We start from the raw sequence: 14,737 nt of genomic DNA, 5'->3' as shown, positions 1-14,737 counted from the left end.
TAATAAATGACAGATCCGTCTCTAGCCAGTATTGTAGTGGAAACAAGTCACATCTTGAGCGGGTAAAGTGATCACATTGCGACCATGGCCGTAGAACCTGTAATCCTACCTAAATTGCTTGACCATGTAAGGTGAGACACATCATGAGAAGAGGTATTTTTCTACAAGCACTATGTTGAAAGTTTTAGAAGCTAACAATACATATATGTTAATAGAAGGTCTTTAGCGTGCAGATTATTTTATTATATAGTTGAATCCATTTTTAATTTTACCAGTCTTTTTTTGACACAAGTGCTTCTCAGGGTGTGTGCACTTTTGCAACTTAATATGCCCAACCACCCAAAAGTACGTCCCACATTGCACTGTTGGATTTGCCGCGTTTCGTTGCCATGGAGCTAAGTTACGCCTCTTCACCCGTGAAAACAAAGAGACGGCGGTTTGAAACATAAGGAAAGCCCAGTGCTTGTTATACAATATGTTAATTAGGATTTTAAGGGAATGTCCGAATGTCAAGAGTGCTCGGTTATGTTGTGTGGACTCGCGCGTTCATAGTGCAGGTGAGTGCAGTCGTGATTGAGGCTTACCTGGTCTTATTATTAAAATTGCACGTCAATATTGTTTTGTCTTATATAATCTGTTCCATTTAAAGGGATGCATGCTCCATGCAGTTGTTGATTAGCATTGACGCTAAATTTAAAATGACAAGGACTGCTGCTCTGGATTTTCTTCGCCTCGTGTTGGTGACGTCACGCTGTTATTTACGGCGAAGTAAAGTTGTGGTATAGAGTTTTAAGAACATGACGTCATCTTCTAATGTATCACAGACTTGCGTCGATTTCTCCTTACAACAGTTGTGCAGAAAATGTCTATTCGGCCAGTAAATAATTCTAGTCTAAATTCCAACCATTCGAAATACAGCAACAATGAAATACACTCAATAGGGAGCAAAAAAAGATTAAATGACCCTTTTACCTCTAAACAAGTTGATCACTGCCACTTCAGCAGGTCAAAGTTGAATTATACTATGTGCATTAGACGTGTGTAATGCTTTTTTTTATATGACCTGATCATATATGCATTCCTAAAAGCAGCTGAGCAGTCATTTATTTTGAGTACATTATCAGCACATAATAATAATTCAGTAGTTCCCCAACCTTTTTTTTTAGACTTAATAAATCAAAAAATACTAACCACAATGGCCAACATTAAAATACAGTAGCTTAGTTAGCATTAGTCAAAAATAAGGAAGACATTTTAATTCTAAAAAAATCATTTTGGATGACTATAATACAATTTGTACCTAAGTAAAAAGTTAAATATGACTACTTAAAAATATACTGTACAAGATATAAAGTAAAAATTGAAGCGACTAGAACGACGCAAATTGAGCATTTAATACTTTTGTTTACCACTAGAGGGCGCCTGGTGCCAATAGCAGTATTAGTACCCAATTTTGGAGAATCACTTCGATATTTCTTAACGTAAGAGTCACGATTCTTTTGCCCCTAACCAGATTTCTGTTGTAGTACCAAGACAGACTTATTAGAGGCAACATAGTAGTAGTAGTAGTAGTAGTAGTTAGTAGTAGTAAGTGCAACCTACACCCCCCACAATGCATCACAATGTTTTTCCTTATCTTGATTATTATGGCTTGATAATAACAAATTATTTTCCTGCATCTGGTCAACAGGTTTTGAGGCTCTTGTCATTTCTGGTTGTTTGTGTTCAACGCAAGCATGACTGGAAGTGAGGTAGACAACCGCCTGCAGGTGCTGCAGATCTACCGCTTGTTGCAATACATCCATGAAAATGATGAGGCACGAATTGAGGAGATGGTCAGCCTTGGGGTGGAAAACCTCATTAATCTCACAGAACCACAGAATGGAACAGGGGCACTTCACATGGCGGTCTCATCTAACAATCAAGGTGATGATTTCTTGCTCTGTCGCATTACAACCTTGGCATTTCACGATAGCACTTTTAACACCTTTGGGTTATTCTTTTTATGTCAGCTGACTTTGGAGCAATCTGAACTAAATCCATAGTTCATTGCAAAATGTCAATGACAAATCTTCAATATTTCCTCAGATTTGACCAGGTTTCTTCTCTCCCTGAGAGCGCACCCTGACATCCAGAATAAGAAGGGCCACACGCCGGTCATGTTAGCAACGCAGCTGGGCAATGATGGCATTGTGAAAATGTTGGCAGACCACGATGCTGATATGAGCCTCCAAGATGATGAAGGCCAAGGTGAGTCATGTACTCAAATAGTAGAATCTCAATTTAACAGATCTCAACGAATGCGACTCCAGATTTGACAAAAATCCAGTTTACTCAAAATATTTATTTATTTTTGAATTTGTAATGGAAATAGTTGTGTTGGAATAATATAAGGGAGGTGGTGTGTAGAAGCCATATTTACATATTTACGGAGAGTCAAAACTTGTTTTTTAAACTAATAAAAATGATCTTCCAATGAGTTCATTGATTTAAATTATTTTTCTTTGGAAATGGTATACATGCTGAATTAACTTTTTTTTTTTACTACTGCAATACGTCTTGTAAGATAGAGTGGTCGAACTGATGTAGTAGAATAAAATGTGAGAAATATGTGCACGATTCCTATTTTGGTACAAGAGCATAGACTGTTACCGTACCTAATAAACTGGCCTGTTTTTGAATACCTGTAATGCTCGTCTTTAACACCAAAACTTAATAGATTGCCTTGGGGTTACGCCGAGGTTGATCACAAAGGATCAGTTTCCTAAATGGATGCATTTTCCATCTTGTGAGATCAATAGGTTAATTTGAAGGCCCTTCCCGGTCATCCAGCTCATCAAAATGCATGCCGAGTCTCTTAAGATATTGATGAGGCTGCGGCAACCCAGACGGTTTCAGTAAGAGAGCCTAAAGCTCGTCTTTGGGACCATTTATATAATCTGTCACACTGATGAATCAAAATAGCATTGGTGTTATTAATGACGACTGAAAATTGCACTTCATTGAAGTGTCTGATGAACAAGAGAATCAAATCCAGAGAAAGCGTATGGGTAGATGTAATTACAGATCAACCTCATAGAGTAACCTGATCGCTATGCCTGTTCTCCTCCAAGATGAATGTTTGAGTCTTCTATTTGTCTGCATTGTATTACAGTTTTCACTGAGACTACCGTATTTTCCGGACTATAAGGCGCACCTAAAAACCTAACATTTTCTCAAAATAGTCCGGTGCGCCTTATATATGGACCAAATTCCTAAATTTAAACTGGTCCGAAGCATTGTGTCATGAAATCAATCATAAGTGGCCCGCTGAAGATGATGAATCATGAATTAAAAAGACTATGGATCATTATTTTGTGATTATAAAGTAATTTATTGCGTCTGAAGTTGAAATAAAAAAGATAAAATGGAGAATGATTTGATTTGGATTAAAAATCTGACATGATGCATTAATGGTGCGCCTTATAGTCTGGTGCGCCTTATATAAGGACAAGGTTTTAAAATGGGCCATTCTTTGAAGGTGCGCCTTATAGTCCCGTGCGCCTTATAGTCCGAAAAATGCGGTACATGAACATGTATAGCGGAACTTTAATAGTTGAACATGAACTCATCCACTGCCATCTCTGTTCTCATTAATTATTGACGTCTATAGCTGTCAGTGAACGATTTGGGAGTGACAATCTACCAAAGCTGAAAAGTCCATTTCTGAACCTGTTTGTTGTTCGCCCTCTACTTTAGGGGTTCTGTTCTACTGCATCTACCCAACAAAGCGGCACACACGTTGCCTGGAGACGGTGCTGGAGTATCAAGCAGACGTCAACAATGTGTCGTCGCAGGGGAATCACATTTTTCAGCTGATGTGTCAACATGCCGAAGACTGTGCTCACATGTGTCAAATGATGTTGGAGAAAGGGGCCGACCCCAACGCGTCAGATGAGGTTGGTATTTATATGGAGTTGAGGGATTCATAGCAAAAAGTTTTTTGTACTCACCATTAATTGTTGACGGCACCATGTTCTCTTGTTTAGCTCAGGAATATGTTCCAGATAATCAAACAATAGCTGAAATCTGCAATATAGAAAACATATTTTAATAGTTATACACGTCCGACTTGCTGAACTTCTTAGAACACACTTAAACATATCTAATGTTCAAATAAGAGATGAAACTTTTACAAGTTTTCTCGTAAAATTGACACAAAAATGGTAAAAGCGTATTATTTAAAACCAAATTGTTCAACCAAGCCATTTGTCTAAACAAAAAAGTATGCTAGCTTAATGCTAACATAATGCAAAACAGCATAGAGGGGCTCACAAATTAGCATAGATGTTCCGGCAAAAATAAACTTTAAAACCAGCCTTTCCCAATTTTTATTGAGCCATGTGAGAACTCATGGAACACCACCAAATATGCAACAGTGAGACTTAACTCCAAATTTGCTTAAAAATCTGCAATACAGATTTACGGAGATTTAGCGTGCTTGCATTAATAGTCTCCTATCCTTAGAAAACTGGTGTGACAGCGTTGATGGAGGCTTCCAAAGCTGGATCCGTGGAGCTTGTCAGGGAAATTCTAAAAAGGGGGGCCAACCCCAACGCCATGGACCTGAAACGCATGACAGCGGTGCACTATGCTGCCATGGGAGGCTTTTTTGAGGTGAATGCCAAACTTCTACTTGTTGATGTATGAAATGATAAGTAAGACTAACTTAAATCAGGTGTCTTTTTTTTGTGTGTGGTGTTGTGCTTCTTCTAGGTGATTGTGCTGCTGTCTGCATTCTCAGCAAACATGGGTGTGATTAATGTGGATGAGTGCACGCCCCTCCACCTTGTCGCTGCAACGGGCAACGTCAATTGCTGCAGGTTCCTGTCTCAGAGAGGTACATTTGATCATTTTTTTGTTCTATATTGCAATGCTGGTATTAATTAATTCAACAATTAATCAATTCATTAATTTGTTTATTTTTTGTGACTTAAATATGGCACTAGTAGTAAGTATTTATTGTATTTTATTTATCTATTTTTCTTCCTTCTTTTATGTTTTAAATACCGTATTTTCCGGACTATAAGGCGCACCTAAAAAAAACATTATTTTTTCAAAAGCCGACAGTGCGCCTTATAGTCTGGTGCGCCTTATATATGGACCAAATTCCTACATTTAAACTGGCCCGAAGCATTGTGTCATGAAATCAATCATAAGTGGCCGGCTGAAGACTATGAATCATGAATCAAAAAGACTATGGATAATTATTTTGTGATTATAAAGTAATTTGTTTGTGTCTGAAGTTGAAATAAAAAAGATAAAATGGAGAATGATTTGATTTGGATTAAAAATCTGACATGACGCATTCATGGTGCGCCTTATAGTCTGATGCGCCTTATATAAGGACAAAGTTTTAAAATGGGCCATTCATTGAAGGTGCGCCTTATAGTCCGGTGTGCCTTATAGTCCGGAAAATACGGTATGTTCGAAATAAAGACAAGAAAAAAAAATTAGACTGATCGTCTGAGGTATTTCACAATAATGAAAAAAACCTATAATGCTATGTTTTATGTTCAGGTTGCAACGGCAAAATAAAGAACCTGAACGGTTTACTTCCACGACAGATTGCCAAAGATGCTGGTCACAAAGCAGCTGTCAAGGAGCTGAAGAAAGCTGAGAAAGTGAAGCCCAAAGATGCCGCTGATGCGACTGTCCTGACAGACTTATGGGCTCTGACCCTCCATGACTGGTCGAACGAATATGAGAGTGAACTACTGCAAGCCTTTGAAGGTTCTGCGAAGGTTACCGCAGAAAAATTCGCCTTAGTTTTAACATCATTAGGTGCTCCAGTCACCGAAGAGCAACTCCAGTTAATCATTTTATTACATGGGGGCGGGAGAGGTCCTACAATAAACATTAATGACTTCATCAAAGGTATCAAGTACATAAAGAAACCGTACCTCCTCCTCTCCTATATCCCCAAGAAGAAAAAGGATAGGAAGCGAGGTAAAGGGAAGAAGAAACCAAAATTTGTCCTCCCTATACCTATTTGTACCCTCCCACCGGAGTTCAGGCTCCGGCGAGAAGATGGAGGCCCACCAGAATACATGATGGAGACCTACAATACCGAAGACACCCGACAACTGGACAAAGATCTTCCACCAGAACATCCCGTAGTTGATGACACTTCATGGTACACGGAGAAACCTGACAAGATATACGTCAATATCAACTACCTTGTGAAGAACGGTGACATCGAGGCTTTGGAACTGGCTTTCGGTCAAAGGATTCCTGTCGATATTCAAGATCTGTATTACAAGACCCCGCTGATGGTGGCCTGCTCGATCGGAAACTACGAGGTGGCTCAGTACCTTATCAAAAAGAGGTGAGGATAATTAAAGACCCTAATATATAGATTTATTTATTTTTTCCCTACAATGAAATCATGGTACAGTTATATTCCAAACAGCGCGGCTGTAGATATATGTGACCAGTTCATGTGGACGCCGCTTCACCATGCTGCTCAAGCTGGCAATGTGGAAATACTGGAACTCCTGGTTAACGCCGGTGCCGACATAAACGCTCAGACCATAACTGGGACCACACCTCTTATGGTGGCTATCCAGAACCTTCATCTCCCTTGTGTTGAGTTCTTCTTTACGGCTGGTGCTGATATCTTATTGGAGAACAAGAAAGGTGTGATTCTCACTTGGAATATAAATCACAATTATAAGCTGTGTTTTCAGGTTGAGTTGCAGAATTGTTTAGATTTAGATAAAAAAAAAAGTATTAAATAAGAGGTTGTTTTTCTTTCCCTTCTAGAACAACACTGTCTTGACGTAGCCACGGCGTTTGGTGATGGTGACGTATATACGTTTGTCAAAGAGCAGTATGAAGCGGCCCCTAAGCCCAAAAAAGGAAAGGAGAAAGCAAAGCCCAAAAAAAAGGTACCCGTGGTAACCTGATGTCTGAAGTGACAAAGTTTAAAATCATTTTCTGTTTTCTGTGACAGAAATAACTCTCCATCTGCCAGTCTTGGAACGCATTCTGTACCCGTGGTTTCCCTTTCTTTCGTCGTCTTGGGTCACGGCCAGCTGTGTGTTGCGCAATATATTTCCTTCAGCAGTTTGTTTTTAATGAAAATAAAGATACATTTTTATAGCAAATCATCTCCCAGGATGCCATGTCAGTTCTCTATAAGGGACCAGAAAAAAAGCCTAAAAGCATTTTTATTTTTGAGATTCAATTTTTTACTGATGATGCCCAATAAACCTCGATTTATTATGCAGCCTAACGGCACACAATCATTTCGTTTTGTCATTTCCTGATGTGATGGATTATATATTTAGATAGACCAAAACTTTCTAAAAAAATTCATAAAGTGCCAAAACACAAAACGCAATTCATATATTCTGTAAGCATTTGAATTATATCTGCCTTAATAAAGCACATATACAACTCCACCTGACTGCATCAACTTTGTAAGGAAGCAGCAGCAGTACCACCTTTCAACCAACAGATGGCGCTGTTGGACGAACGTACAATTACAATTCAGTTATTCAGCTAAAAAACTTGGAGGGGTTTGCTGGTGTTTCTCTGGCACAGAAAGGCAAAAATGACCAAGCACTATACAATAATAATTAGTAATAATAATATTGACAGTAAACTTTGAATTAGCATGCTAATATATGAAATGATCATCAATTATTTTTAATGAATTGTGTGAGTGCGACTGATAAATTTTATGAGGACATTTTCGTCGCCCATGTCCCTATCGGAAAGCATCAGAGATAATCGGATATTTCTTTTTTCGATCTACTCCTATCATCACTATCGCCAGATAAAATTAGATTGCAGTGTCCTCAAGGTCCATGGGGACGCAGTTATATAATCAAATCTAGAGTGGGGGGGGGGGGGGGGGGGGGTGTTGGTTTTGTGATACAAGCCCTTGGCTTTTTAAAAATACATCCTCACAATATCATTGATGACAGGTAGGGAAATTTAGGGAGTGAGAAACGACAAGGAGTGAACAGAGAGGAGGAGATGGATGGTGGGGGGGGGCGATGATGAAGCATCGGAGGGTGACTCAGAGGAAATGGTGGGGATGGAGAAGTGGGTGGGTGGAGAGCGTGAGGGCTTTTGTAGCGCACAGGTCAGAACGAGACTACTGGGCCTGTGGCTGGCCGTGACGCAGTGTGTCTGTCAGGGCGTGGCCTTGGATTTACACAGTCATGCAGTGTGTGTGTGTATCCATATATCCGGATGTGTCATGTTTTTTTCCCTGTCAACACCAAATGTAGGCCTGCTTCATTTGGTGAAAAGATGACGTGACTGTCATGTTTATCTGGATGAGTGGGCGCTCATGTTGTGTTAAAAATGAAACCGCATCTTCCTCTCCTCCCCCCCTCCCCCCTCTGCTGAGTATCAGTGTGTGTTGCTGCTAAAAGCACTGCAGTCTCCCAGCACTCACCCTGCGCCGCTTACTCAGCATTCCATCCAAAAACTGCTCACTGGATCTTGTGAACAACACACCTTGTGTGTATATGTGTGTGTGTTTTATGCTGTTTACAATATTGATATTATTATATTGGTTTTATATACCGATAGCTCTCACGCAGCAACCAGGCTACTCGTCGGGGTATTTGAAATAATATTGAGAAGATAAAAATGTTTTACAAATTTGCCTACATTTTTCCCCTGTATCACGATTTTTTTTTTAAGCCTGACTTAAATCACAACTTTGCAAACAAGCAGCAAGTGAGTTCCTTGCTGCTGCAATGTCACACTATTTGGTAAACTCACAGTTATCAGTGTCCCCGCCAATGCACCATAATGGAAACGCCAACCAAATCACTTGATGAAAAGTTAATTACAGCTAGCCTGTAATTTTCCTGAGGGGGAAGAAAAGGAATTTAATTAAAATGAGGGCTTTATTTGTTCATGTGAACAACACATCAATTGCTACATGAGTAAATACAAGGCCATATAATCCTACCTATCGACAAGCATATTAAACCCCTCCCCTCTAGCAAAAAAATATTTATGAATTAAAAATGTATTAACACTTTCAGAATCTTAAAGTTTCAGGAGGACGTTCCGAAATGTGCATCTACTTGTGTGTGTTTGTTTGCTGCGGCGATTCATCATTCATTAGAGCAGCCATGGCACCTTCATAGATTTCTTTAGCTCACCATGCCACAGATTCCAATTTGCTGCAGGTCTGAGACTTTTATTATGAGGATATTGATTTGAATTTCATAGCGAGACCAATAACGTTGGGTGGTAAACACAGGCGGCTAGCTCTTGGCTCAGATGAGCAGACCAATTCCTGCATCCAAAAACAGAGGCAATAAATATTGTGCTGGATACATTACAGCTGTCTGCAATTTTTTTTTTTTTTTTCTAGAAATGCTGGGTTTTAGAATTTTTTTTGTCATGAATACATTTAGCGCCAATGTATTTATTTGGATCAAAAGATGAATATGAGACATGGTGCACTATTTACATCTAGACCAGAGCACCTTTTGTGTGAAGTCATCCTGTTTTCAAGTGAACAAAAATATTGGAATTGACATGATTAAATCAACTTAAACTGGACTAAGTCAATAACCAGACTTTAACCCAATAGAGTATGCATTTTATGTCCTGATGAGGAAAGTTCAGTTCAATGTTTAGCCAGGTTGTACTTGGAACAGAGATGCACAGTTTATCACTTCTCAAAAACAATAATTTTGATTTTTTTTTTTTTGAAGGGGGGGCTCACAAATTAGTGTTGACTCATAGTTACACAAAGTTGTGTGATATTCTATTTAAAATACTATTTTATATAAATCATGTTCAGATTTATAGAAAAAACATTATTTGCAATCAGAAGTCAAAGAATATTCCCAAAAAGACAAATATGAATATAGTTACATTTTTACCTCGGAGTGATTTAGTTGGGTGATAAAAACCCTTAACAGTCTCAAAAAAAAATTTGACCTTCGTCCTTCTTTGTATTTGTGTTTAAACGTGTTTAGCAACAAGATTTATGATACATGTCCAAGGCAAGGTGACTGAGGAAGTTGTACTCATCCATATTTTAAGAGAAATTGATGTTATGGCGCTCTGTAAATGGGCGTAAGTCCAGAAACGAGTATACAGCATATTATGCAACATGAAGTATAATATAACATTCCCCCGATGAACTCATGTAAGCATGTCATACAAATATGGTTTATTCGGAATAAGGTCAGTCTGGTGATTAATGTAAATGTTGTGTGTGCAAAATGAATCATGCTGTTTAGTGTTGACATATAGAAATGCTTATTAATTCACTATGCATAGTCAGGAGATGATATTAAGTGACTGTGTAGCGAGCTTGAGCCTGATAGATGGCAGCCGGAAACCGAACCAAACATGGGCACAGGTGACGCACAGAGGATCCCCAGTTTCCATAGCAACAGGCAGGTGCATTGGGAGTCGCTCTTGCTTTGGATTTGCGGAGGTGAAGCATTTACATGCACATGGCGGTGCGGCGTGCGCACACATCCAAAAGCAAGAGATGTGATATATGGAGGACGGACAATCTGATGAAATGTATCGTGGAAAGAAAAAAGCTTGGGTGATAAAATGAAGGAAGAGGAGGACAGGAGAAGTGGGGAAGGGGAGTTGGAGGACAACCTGGGGTGTGATCTATGATGGAGGAGATGAAAGAGGACAGGGTCAAAAAAAAGTTGGGAGGAGGAGAACGAAAAAAAAATGGAGAAGAAAGGCCGTAAAGGTTTTTATAAGCTTAAACGTCAGTAATAGCGATCCCGATTCCATTATGGTGTTTCTTTATCAAGTCTATCCATTCATATATTTTTATATTTGGATGCATTCAAGTCCTCTGTACCCCTCTGAGCGATAAAATTAACTTCACTCAATTTGTGTTTATTCTGAAGAGGCTTTATTCTAGTCATGCGGCAGGCAAATCTCAGCTGCTCAAACATTCAAACAGACACATGTTTATGAACAATTTTAAACACGCCTGTGTGCACATATGGGAGCTGGAGAGTAAGCACATTTTGAGTTCAGTCAGCAGTAATGTGCGCTGGCCAGGAGGGATGTTAGATTCTGGGCCAGTGCACCGTTACAAATTCTCTTTAGCTCCTCCTCGCTGTTACATGAGGTGTTACCTGTGAGTTGGTAACCACCCAACAGGTTTATACTCATGAGTGAACCAAAAGTAGGAATGAAAGGAAAGATGGGAATGTGTGCAAATGAGCAGAAAAGGAGGAAATTAGAATGGACAAGAGAGGAAAGGAGGAATTTAAGGTATTGTGCTGCAGGTCGATTTGGAGTACCGTAAATTTCGACTTTTTTTGCAAATTTTGAACCCGGAATCACAAGTTTTAGCTGGTGCGGCTTATAGTCCAGTGCGGCTTATAGTCCGAAAATTACGGTAATGTTCATTCTCTCATCACTCCAAAGCGTCATTGGCACACTTGTCATTCTGAATCTTTCAATACGGCAATTATTGGATTATTCAAAGTTATTTTTCACGCATGTTTTTCTTCAATTTCATTGTCTTACATTTCAGCTTGAGAAGACAAAACAACACAATTGGCCTGCAGGCAAATGGACGGTGACGTGCACGATTGTGACAGGGGGGATGAAGACAAACTGTTTCGGCACGAAAATGCAGGTCTTATGCTATACAAATATTTTTTTTACGGACAAAACAAAACATTTAACAGCAAGACACAAAACGCATATTTAAAGGTCAAATAATTTAAGACATATTAAAAAAAAAGATTTTAAGATATTGAAAATCAAAGTAAAAAAATAAAGTCTACTATTTCTATTTGTTAGATTTTTAACTAACAACATAATTTAATGTTCAATTAGTACTATGATTATTTTTATTGTGAAAGCAGCATCTTAAATTACAATTAAAAAAATGCAAAAAGAACCAAAATATTTTTCTACTTAGCATTTTAGTGTCCACCATGTTACATTTTTTTTTTTTAAATAGCCTCATTTTAGCAAACCCAATTAACGCTTTAGAACCATCTCTGTCCTTGGACATCTTAAAACCACAGAATTTGCTAATAATTTTTTTTTTAATGATAATAACAAGAATAGTGTCACCTTAATTAATCAATTTTGTATATACTGTACCTTATATATTTTTTTTATTCATAGCATTCGGTTTTGTTGTTCTGAGAAAGAGAGAGAGACAGACAGAGAGAGAGACAGACAGACAGAGAGAGAAAGAGAGAGAGAGATTTTCGTGCTGAGTCACTGCAAGGCTGTTCCTTCTGCAGCACCCTCCCCCGCAAGAACTCACGCAGCTTGGCTCTATCTCTCCATTCTTTTCTCTTTTTACATCCATGCGTTCATCCTTAAGCCTCTATATATGTTTTGGTGTCCCTTTTAGCCTTTGTATTTTTTACTATCCTTCACTACCCTGGTGAATTTTTTTTTATTAATTGTTTAGAAATTAGTTTTTTTTATATACACACCTTGTACAATCTTATACACATTTTTAAATAAGCACAGTGAGCTACTCCTTGCTGAATAATGAGCCTGGATTTATCTCTGTGGATTCACCGCTTTGTTAGTTATAAACGGTAATAACTCTTAAATAATGATACCTAAAGTGTAGTGCGGTTCATCGTTCACGCCCCTACTGTAGCTCAAGTTTGGAAGTTTTTTTATTGGGGTTTTAATAGCGTGCAGAGCAGTCTGATTTTAGAGTTGCATTGTTTAGTCGCTTGTTGTGCCGCAGCAGCAGAGGCAGAGAAGATCCCCAACTAAGCTCCATTTATCATTAAGCTCTGTTTTGTTTGTATGTTGTGCTGTTCCATGTATGTCAAAATGGCAGCTGTTTGAATATTTAAAAAAAATGATAAAAAAAATATTAAAATGATTCATTTGCTTCAATTATGTTGGTGTTGTTCTATGTATGTCAAAATGGCAGCTGTTTGAATATTTTTTTTAAAAATTCAAATGACTCATTTGCTTCAATTATGTTGGCGGAACAATTGGGTCAACATACAAAGTTTAATTCGGTTTTGTTTTATGGGTTAGTTTTACAAAAGTGTTATCTTATTTGGCAAACTGGGCGAGCGAGTGTAAGAACAAGGATTATAATAAAATGTTTAAAGCACATGTGGGTGTAAAATCTTTACTGACCTTGGATCTGCGATGCTGCTTTACCAATTGACTTGAGATTGCTTGACAAAGATGGCCGCCTGGAATGTGGAACAGACAAAAAAAAGTCCAAATTAAAAACAATAATACATGCATTTGTTATTTTTGTTTACAGCAACACCAAACAACTAACTTTAATGTAATTCCGCACATTTTTTGTGTCTCCTGTGAAGCATAATGAACAATTTGTCCGTTATATGGTATAGTGGTCCCAACTGTAATTAGGAGAGTGAGCAATGGTGGATCCTGGAGATCCATTCTCCACACACTCACCCAACCGATACACGCACACACAGAGCCACCTCTCATTTCTTCTCTTCTAGTTCCCCTTTCCAAATTGATTTTTCATGCTGTGTTATCATAAGCATTAATTTAAAAGACAGGCTCACTTCAGAGCAATTGAAGACACATTTGTTATGGTGCCAAGCAGTGACAGCAACTGGAGAAGCCAAGAAGGGAGCAGGACACTGCCTCGCTGTTGAGTCCACATTCAAAAATCAATATCGTGTTGATGAACTGAGCACAAAAAAAAAAAAAAGATTGTCGATGCAATTCTGTGTGCTTTTATAATTCATTCTTGGACGTTGTTTTTATGAGTAGGTATGAGAGCAGAGCCATGTTTTTATGTTGTCACTCCACAGAAGTCTTTATCCCTCAATGGGGATGACCTTTCCTTCCAGCCCTGATGTGTGGTGTGACAAGATGGAGCTGACTGAGGCAGATACTACAACTAAGTGAAACTGTATCGGCAGAATAAAAGTCAAGTGAACTTCTTGAGAGCTGGCTCAACTTTTGTGCTATCCAAATATATTCCCATACGTTCACTAATGTTGTCAACTAAGTAAAAAAAAAAACTAAATTAGCTAGTTATATTTGTATTTTACAATACGGTATTTTGTATTGTATATAGTATTTTATTAGAAACAAATACAAAGTAACAAATAGCTAATACAGTAATCCCTCGTTTATCGCGGATAATTGGTTCCAAAAACTACTCGCGATAAGTGAAATCCGTGAAGTACGGTCACCAACAAGAAGTACTGGGCAGGCTAACGAGTTAGCGGAAAAATGCTAATTCGCGATCTTGCTAACACGCGAAAACGGACTTCTAAAGGAATGTAAACGAACATTTGGAGCAGTACTACATTGTCCTAAAGGTTAGACACGTTTCCTCAATTTAGAAGTTTTATTTTGAATTTTAAATTATTTTTTAATTTGGAAAAAAAAAAAAAATCCGCGATGTGGTGAAGCCGCGATAAACGAAACGCGAAGTAGCGAGGGATCACTGTCGTGGCGTTTTTATGACGTTTTGGAATGAATTGTTAGTATCTCCATTTATTTCAATGGGGAAAGTTGATTTGATGTATGAGTAAATTGAGTGATGGATTATGGAATTAATTAACTCATAAATTAAGGTTCTCAAGTAAGTTATATCTTAACTTAAGTACAGCAACAACATATTTATGTGATTGGTTGAGTATGGAGGTGTACTTAATGACATGTCGCATATGTCTATATTAAGAATGTTCCGTGCATCTACCCCCCAAAGATAAAAATATATTTGAAAAATAATAAT

General features: G+C 38.3%; 2 protein-coding genes across 3 annotated transcripts in view; one reads left to right on the top strand and one right to left on the bottom strand.

The window, feature by feature from the left end:
* Positions 1–621, bottom strand: part of stmn4 (stathmin-like 4) — a 40,977-nt gene extending 40,356 nt beyond the window's left edge. The window contains exon 1 of the mRNA XM_088362754.1: positions 585–621. The gene's annotated coding sequence lies outside the window, so the exon portion shown is untranslated. The remainder of the gene's footprint in view (positions 1–584) is intronic.
* A 235-nt stretch (positions 622–856) lies between these two features.
* ankef1a (ankyrin repeat and EF-hand domain containing 1a) lies at positions 857–7,286 on the top strand. 2 transcript variants are annotated; one of them, XM_088362747.1, is made up of 10 exons: positions 857–1,037; positions 1,691–1,926; positions 2,089–2,250; positions 3,739–3,938; positions 4,507–4,656; positions 4,756–4,879; positions 5,560–6,367; positions 6,452–6,678; positions 6,805–6,928; positions 6,993–7,286. In XM_088362747.1, exons 2-10 carry the CDS (start codon positions 1,737–1,739, stop codon positions 7,117–7,119), a joined length of 2,112 nt encoding a protein of 703 aa, XP_088218873.1. In that variant the 5' UTR covers positions 857–1,037; positions 1,691–1,736; the 3' UTR covers positions 7,120–7,286. The 2 variants fall into 2 exon arrangements, with proteins under 2 accessions (XP_088218873.1, XP_088218874.1); XM_088362748.1 differs by having other exon boundaries at positions 857–1,005; positions 6,805–6,929; positions 6,995–7,151.
* Positions 7,287–14,737: the final 7,451 nt, after the last annotated feature.

The sequence above is a fragment of the Syngnathus floridae genome, chromosome 19 (genome assembly GCF_059516105.1).
Source record: "Syngnathus floridae isolate MCC-2025c chromosome 19, RoL_Sflo_1.0, whole genome shotgun sequence".
NCBI lineage: Eukaryota > Metazoa > Chordata > Actinopteri > Syngnathiformes > Syngnathidae > Syngnathus > Syngnathus floridae.
The sequence above is the reverse complement of the archived record's forward strand: the minus strand, read 5'-3'. Positions and strand labels throughout refer to the sequence as shown.

What these genes read in the sequence shown, in the direction of transcription:
- ankef1a (XM_088362747.1), top strand. Translation starts at nt 1,737, where the DNA reads ATGACTGGAAGTGAGGTAGACAACCGCCTGCAGGTGCTGCAGATCTAC. An exon ending in CCAAGATGATGAAGGCCAAG is followed by an intron (nt 2,251 to 3,738) that starts GTGAGTCATGTA and finishes CCTCTACTTTAG; the next exon opens with GGGTTCTGTTCTACTGCATC. An exon ending in CTTATTGGAGAACAAGAAAG is followed by an intron (nt 6,679 to 6,804) that starts GTGTGATTCTCA and finishes TTTCCCTTCTAG; the next exon opens with AACAACACTGTCTTGACGTA.